Source organism: Triticum dicoccoides, chromosome 5A, assembly GCF_002162155.2.
Source record: "Triticum dicoccoides isolate Atlit2015 ecotype Zavitan chromosome 5A, WEW_v2.0, whole genome shotgun sequence".
Lineage (NCBI taxonomy): Eukaryota > Viridiplantae > Streptophyta > Magnoliopsida > Poales > Poaceae > Triticum > Triticum dicoccoides.
The window spans coordinates 628876577-628882888 of NC_041388.1; the positions used below are offsets into that span (position 1 = coordinate 628876577).

The 6312-nt window shown below is 48.8% G+C and overlaps 2 protein-coding genes across 2 annotated transcripts in view; one reads left to right on the top strand and one right to left on the bottom strand.

The window, feature by feature from the left end:
- The window catches only part of LOC119303561 (rRNA-processing protein efg1-like), a 4583-nt gene extending 1625 nt beyond the window's left edge, over positions 1-2958 (top strand). The window contains exons 2-8 of the mRNA XM_037580692.1: positions 381-510; positions 618-730; positions 907-1045; positions 1196-1304; positions 1873-1930; positions 2019-2255; positions 2691-2958. Coding sequence (XP_037436589.1) covers positions 381-510; positions 618-730; positions 907-1045; positions 1196-1304; positions 1873-1930; positions 2019-2255; positions 2691-2696 — 792 coding nt within the window. The 3' untranslated portion in view covers positions 2697-2958. The remainder of the gene's footprint in view (positions 1-380; positions 511-617; positions 731-906; positions 1046-1195; positions 1305-1872; positions 1931-2018; positions 2256-2690) is intronic.
- A 1016-nt stretch (positions 2959-3974) lies between these two features.
- Positions 3975-5416, bottom strand: LOC119303562 (auxin-responsive protein IAA14-like). Its single transcript, XM_037580693.1, has 3 exons — positions 5146-5416; positions 4714-5037; positions 3975-4595 (listed from the first exon to the last, which is right to left on the bottom strand). The coding sequence occupies exons 1-3, from the start codon at positions 5301-5303 to the stop codon at positions 4538-4540; spliced, it is 540 nt and encodes a 179-aa protein (XP_037436590.1). The 5' UTR covers positions 5304-5416; the 3' UTR covers positions 3975-4537.
- Between the last annotated feature and the right edge of the window lie 896 nt (positions 5417-6312).

A 6312-nucleotide genomic window follows, 5' to 3' on the forward strand; every position in this document is an offset into this window, starting at 1 on the left:
GGATGGAGTGTAGGGTTTTTACGTATTCTGGAAAGGTATCCCAGTTTTTTTTTTGGAAAAATAGAAATTCCTTTGACACGTATGAGATACATATTTGTGCATATCTGAATGTATCCGAGTATCTGGGCCTGATACACTGGTTTTGGGCCATATCCATGTTTCCAGACCTGGCATGCACGATGTCTAATGTACATACATATGTTTTGATTCACACTAATCCAAATTAAAGAATACATGCTTAAAGCTTTTCCAAAATGACAAGTTCTGGCAGACTTGGGGCCTCTTCATATGTATCTGGTGCCATTTTGCAGAACACATCTTAGCCTTAGCCCTTCATACATTTGAGCCCTGTATTGAGATGTTTCATATTTTATCTACAGGACCTTCCTAATGACATGAGGGTGGCTCAAGAGAAGAAATTGGAAGAACTAAAGAAACGGCAAGAGAATCAGACTCAAGAGGCCATGCAACGAACAATACAGTTGAGGGATAGAAAGATAAAGTTTTTTGGTCGGTGGTCTCTTATCTCTGTTCGTATTCGTTTCTAGTGTCCTTTGTGACTGTGTCTGCCTGTATGAACTTATCATTTTCTTGATGTGGGTATTCTAACTTCACAGAGAGGCGAAAGATTGAGAGGATGATAAGGCGTCTTGACAAACAGCAACGGTTAAATGCTGATGAGGCCAGCAACAAGCTGGCAACATTGCGAGAAGATCTTGAATATGTTAGAGTAAGCTCACTGATGTTCTTTCTCTTGCTTTCTGAACCATTTTTTTGGCATGGGATTTAGTATATTTCTTTAGGACCAAGGAGTATCCTCGGTCTCCATCATGGCTGGTACTTGTTCTAGAATCATTGAGCCTGCTTTAATTTTCATCTAAAGGTTATTTATCTTTGGTGGTGCAGTTTTTCCCAAAGGAAGAAAAATATTTCCCTTTATTCACCGGGGGTAATACCCCAGATATTGTGGAGAAAAGGAATACATGGCGTAAACAGATCAAGGAGAATCTCATCGCTGCTGCAGCAAATGGAAAGGACTTAGAAGGTGCATGTTCCTCTTGATTAGCTTTCAATTATTGATTTTCTAGATTATGATTGCATCTTCAACCTTCATCTTTACATTGAAATATGTGCCACATGTTGGCTAGATATCTACTGTCTAAATCACTAAATTTTGTTTTGCATCACCCGACAGAGACAGCCAGTGACGATGACACCTTGGATGTGAGTGAAGATGACTTCTTTATGTCTGGAAGTTCAAGTGATGAAGAGGCAGATGATGAGCTTACCGATAAAAGTACAAAGTATGATTCACAACTCTTGGGCATTGTACTTGCTATTAGGTTCCCAGTGGTATATCATGCGTAAATTTGTTACTCTGAGAACATTACACGGGGTGATCAATTAATGTTTAGTTCGGCTTATATTATTGCATAGAGTTTGAGTGTGTTAATGAAATTGGTTATCCAAAAACTATCTGTGAATAATCATGATATGTAAGTGATCCATGCAATGTTGCTTTTACTGCTGCAAAATATCCTATCTGGGTCTGCAAGATAGCATTTTTTGTGACCGGATGATTTTCCCGTGGCATCATTTTCAGCTTAGTTTTGAAGTCAAGGGACAAGGTTGGTTCCTGAAAAACAGGGTCTATAATCATTTTAATAGTTGGTTGATGCTCATGCAGTTTGAATCATTTCATTTCGTGGTGGGGAAACATCACATTTTCTAATAAATTATTCCCCACAGATTTTCTCAGGCTGGATCGTAACCTTGTATCTGTTTTGCTTTAACATCGTATGTTCAGTGACTTCATCACTGCATAAATGTTGCATGGTAAGGAAAGATATCCTAATGCTTATTTTTTTGCAGAGAACCTGGTGCTTCAGGTAGGGCAGCGTCTGGTATGTCGAGTGATGAAAAGAACCAGGTTGTTTTCTGCACTGTGTCTCCAGTGTTTCCAATCAGCTGTCACAATTTTGCTTCCTTATATTTAAGCCCACTACTGTGCAATGCAGCGGCAGAGAGATGCTCGAGTGCTTATGCCACCACCTCGCTCATTACCACCTAATAGAGCTAGATCTGCGGATAAACGTGCGGTGTCCAGCTCTGGCAATGCTTCGACCAGCACAAGTGGTAACTCGTTCAAAAATAGAAGAGCATCAAATCTTTCTGGAGATCACAACAGCACTCTGAGTTCAAATTCTGATGCTCATAAGCCACGCCGCAAAAGGAGACCGAAGAAGAAGAAGCAGGTATAACTTTGCGTACATGCTTTAGCCTTCGTACATTTTGTCATGATATCTATATATGACTGAAAATAACTCTGATGGTTTGAAACTCTCGGGTTTCTAGTCAGACGCAGTTGTAGTGTGGTTATTTATCGTAAGTAGATCTCTGTAAGAACAGTTAGAATAATAAAATCCGACAAACATGAAGAGAAATCTTTCCACATGGTGTCTGGGTGTGTAGCATGTTTGTATGTATGCGTATAACTGTAAGTTGGCTATGCTTGGACTTTTTACACAAGTGGGGAAGCTATATCATTGGGAATAATATCTTAGTTGGTTACCTTTGTACCATTTGTCTGCCTGCGTACAACATCACCGATACCATGTCACCTTGTAGCCCTGTACTCAATATTATACAAAAGTCTGATGATGCTTGCTGCTTCTTGTCCATCTCAACAGGCATGAATGAATATTCCGATCCTCTAGAAGAGCAGAAACTAAGATGTGTTCCATCCCAAAGCGCGGCTTCATTCATGGCTCGTCGATTCGAAAAGGGAGAAAGAAACCCAGCCAGCAAGTGTGCCTGAGCAAGCAGTTGATTTTGTACGCTCGCTCTCTCTGATGTAAAATGAACCCTCCTGTTGCTCCCGTCCATTTGTCTTTCAGAAACAGAAGAACTAACCGTCGTAAAACACCGACCGACATTGCTCGTTCTTATCCCTGACTATGTCTTCAACTCTTTACAACTTGGTGCCAGCTCCATTCGGGCGCACACACGCTGTGCTCCTGCCTGAAAGCCATGCTACACGGTCTCACCGTCTCCTTGCCGAGTATGGTCTGCTAGGCTGTGGCCTGTGGGTTGTGGGCCTGCCCACCGCTGCTGGGATTCCATGACCTGGTAACGCGTGATGCCGCTGCACTGTTGTCTCCCCACTGTCTGGTCCGCATCTGTATCACCACCATCATAATGCATGGCAATATGGCATGGTTCATGTGGGTCTAGTGCCCCTTGTCCGTAGCTAGCCATCGCCTATAAGAAGAACGTTCAACCTTACCCTCTTGCAATCAAATCGCCGTTGTTTTTGTTTTTTACCGGGCACGTGTATAGTACCGTAGCGTAGGAGTACAATGTTACTTACTGGAGCAGTACATCGGCAGCTACGCTTCCTTATCCCGCGCCTGCGTTTTGGCCAGGATTTTTGGTTGCTCGTGCAGCCATGGGGGTGGAGGTCCCGGTTATGCTGTGTGTGACGTACGTTGCAGACTTGCAGTGACTCCTCTACATTCGTATGCAGTGATTCCTCTACGTTCGCGCCGCTGCACGGAGCAGTGACTCCGGGATTTGTGCGCGTTATCCGTTTGCAAAACAAAAGAGAATAAGTCGAATGTGAGTCTTTGGCAGAAATCGTCATCGGATGCTGGTGCTGGTATCGATGTTTAGGTTTGTTTTCATTCGGATTGATCTGGTTTGTGTGTACTGTTCTTGGAAGGAATGTATCCACAGGAAAAGAGAAGGGAGAAGTGGTACAGTCGTATGGAAGGAGAAGGGAAAAGCGAGGGGAGTGCCTGGCAATGGCGCCACCGCCACAGGGGGAAGGAATATGATGAAACATCGCTTCTTGATCGGACGTATCCTGCGATGGGATCGACAGTTCAGGCGCCACCACCACCACCAGTTCGACATGACTTGTGCCATCATCATTCATCAGCAGACACAAAGCAAATGTGCTCATCTGTGAGGGATGAAAAAACGACCATATTTGGAGCTTAATCTCCCTCTCATTTTATGATCCGTGTCCCAGTTCCTCAGCGGTACAAAAGATTAGATTAACTACAAACTAAGCAGAGAACTTATCTACACACAAGTTCCAGTTCTTTCTTACTACATGGCTGGCTGAACCTGAACCTCTGACTGTACATCAGTAGATGCATGTACTACCTACTAGTACAACAAAACAGTACTGCTGCCGCTACTGCTAGTGCTGCACGCCGATCCGGCCGGCCGGCCTGACCCGCCGGAGCGCGCGCCCTGTGAGTCCTGGACCCAGCCTCGCGTTCGTACCGAGCGGATGGATGGAGTGCTTCACAGAGCGTGCGTACGTGCATGCCAGACGCGCGCGTGCCCGCGTAGCCCGGCTCACGGCCGGCCTCCGTCGCCGCTCACCCATGGCCTGATCATGCATCTGGCCCATGCGCGCGTGTGCCCGTCTCCTCATCATGTGCCACGGCCGGTTTCCATCGTCTCCAGATCGTTTCATGTATGTGTGTGTGTGTGTGCGTGTTCGATCGTGTCCTTTTCGTCGCCATCATCGTGCTTCCGAGCTTCTCATTATCCTCAGCCTCTTGCAGGAGGAGATGAACATGCTGCAAAACCAAACGAACAACCACTCGTTAGTTAGGCTCACTTTCTAGTTTCTAGTGTACGTACGTAAATCCACACCAAAGATGTGAACTGGTATGAGATGGAGGTTTGTGTGCTTACTCCCACGGGACGTCGCCGGCGAGCATGAGGTCGCCGTCCTTGTCCTCGTAGGCCATGGCGAACTGGCCGTTGTCCGGCGAGGAGCCGGAGCAGGAGGAGAAGCAGCCGAATCGGGCGTCCAGCGCGGCCCGCAGCTCCCCGTACCCCCCGTACGTCCGCAGGTCCACCTTGCGCAGGTAGGGCGCCCCGTCCATGCTCACCTTCACGTACAGCCCCCCTCTCTTCCCGGCCTCGCCGGCGACTTTACTCTCCTTCGCCGCCGACGCCGACTGGAACGTGCTCTTCCGGTACGCCCCCACCGGCGGCCACCCAACCACCTGAACCCTGCGCGCACACACCAAAAATTCCATTAGCTACTGTCCCACAGCTACACAACTAGCGCATGCATATGCTAAGCACGCAGGGCGTAGCCTTGTGGTGGCCGGCGCTTACTTGGAAGCCGGCGCGGCGTCGTGGTCGTCGGTCCCGGAGGCCTCGCTGGTGGCCGCCGCCGCCGCCACTGTCGACAACGAGCGCTTCTTCTGCGCGCCGAACGCCGCGTCGCCGCTGCCGGGCGGGCCGAGCCGCAGCTCCGCGTCGATGATCTCCATGGACGGACGTTCGAGCCGGCGAACAAGGTCGCTGGGAAATGAGAAGTGCGTGAGGCTTGGATAGCGTAGCGTGCGGTTGAGGTTGGGGTTGGGGTGTGGGCGTTGCTTCGCTTGGGTTGCGCGGCTGCCCCCGCATATATAGCGCGGGAGGGACGGGGCCGGGTTGGTGATGGCTGGCTGGTGGTTGCGTGCTCCTCGGCTAGCTGCTCTCACACGCTCGCGAGGACAGGGATGGCGCGGTGCGGTGACGGGTGGGCCGGGGGGACAGCGAGGGAGGTGCTGTGTCTGGGCCCCGGCAGACAGGCGGGCCCGCGAGTAATGGACCGGGTCGGGGCAGATTCCCAGCGCTGCCTGGTGGCGGGCCCCCGGCCTGTCTGGCACATGCGGCGGGTCTGGCGGGGCCGTGCCACACGTACGTACGTGTCGCGCGCGGCTCGGCCAGTCTGGATGGACTCTGGTCTTCACGGTCACGGCGAGCCACGGTCATGCATGTCACGCTCTACGTATAAGTTAACTATTTTTTCAAAAAAAAACTGTACTAGTACGGGTTACCCGGGTAAGAAAGTGACACTACCACGTACTCCCTCCATTTCGAATTACTCGTTACAGAAATGGATGTATGCTAGACACATCCATTTCTGTGACGAGTAATTTGGAACGGAGGGAGTACGTAGTACGTACTTTGTTGGCCAGTCGATCACCTTTTCCCCCACCCTGCTTAATTATTCTTCACATTTTTTCTATGCGGGTAAAATATGTACAGTATTACTGAACGTACCACTTGAGGATCACAATCAACAAATGTTGAGCTCAACCGCATTAGGAGGGCCAGGCCCTAACCATGCCATGGTTCCACCTTCCGCACGAGGAAAAATAGCTGAACAATGGCTAACCTTATTCTGTGAACGTCTAACATGAGTAATACTAGCTAGTTCTACGGAGTTTTGGGAGTGCGTAGCTTAATCTCTTAGTTCTACTTACTTTGCCTGGTTCAAACGGTTGATGGAGA

What these genes read in the sequence shown, in the direction of transcription:
- LOC119303562 (XM_037580693.1), bottom strand. Translation starts at nt 5,303, where the DNA reads ATGGAGATCATCGACGCGGAGCTGCGGCTCGGCCCGCCCGGCAGCGGC. An exon ending in GACGCCGCGCCGGCTTCCAA is followed by an intron (nt 5,038 to 5,145) that starts GTAAGCGCCGGC and finishes GTGTGCGCGCAG; the next exon opens with GGTTCAGGTGGTTGGGTGGC. An exon ending in GCCGGCGACGTCCCGTGGGA is followed by an intron (nt 4,596 to 4,713) that starts GTAAGCACACAA and finishes TTGGTTTTGCAG; the next exon opens with CATGTTCATCTCCTCCTGCA.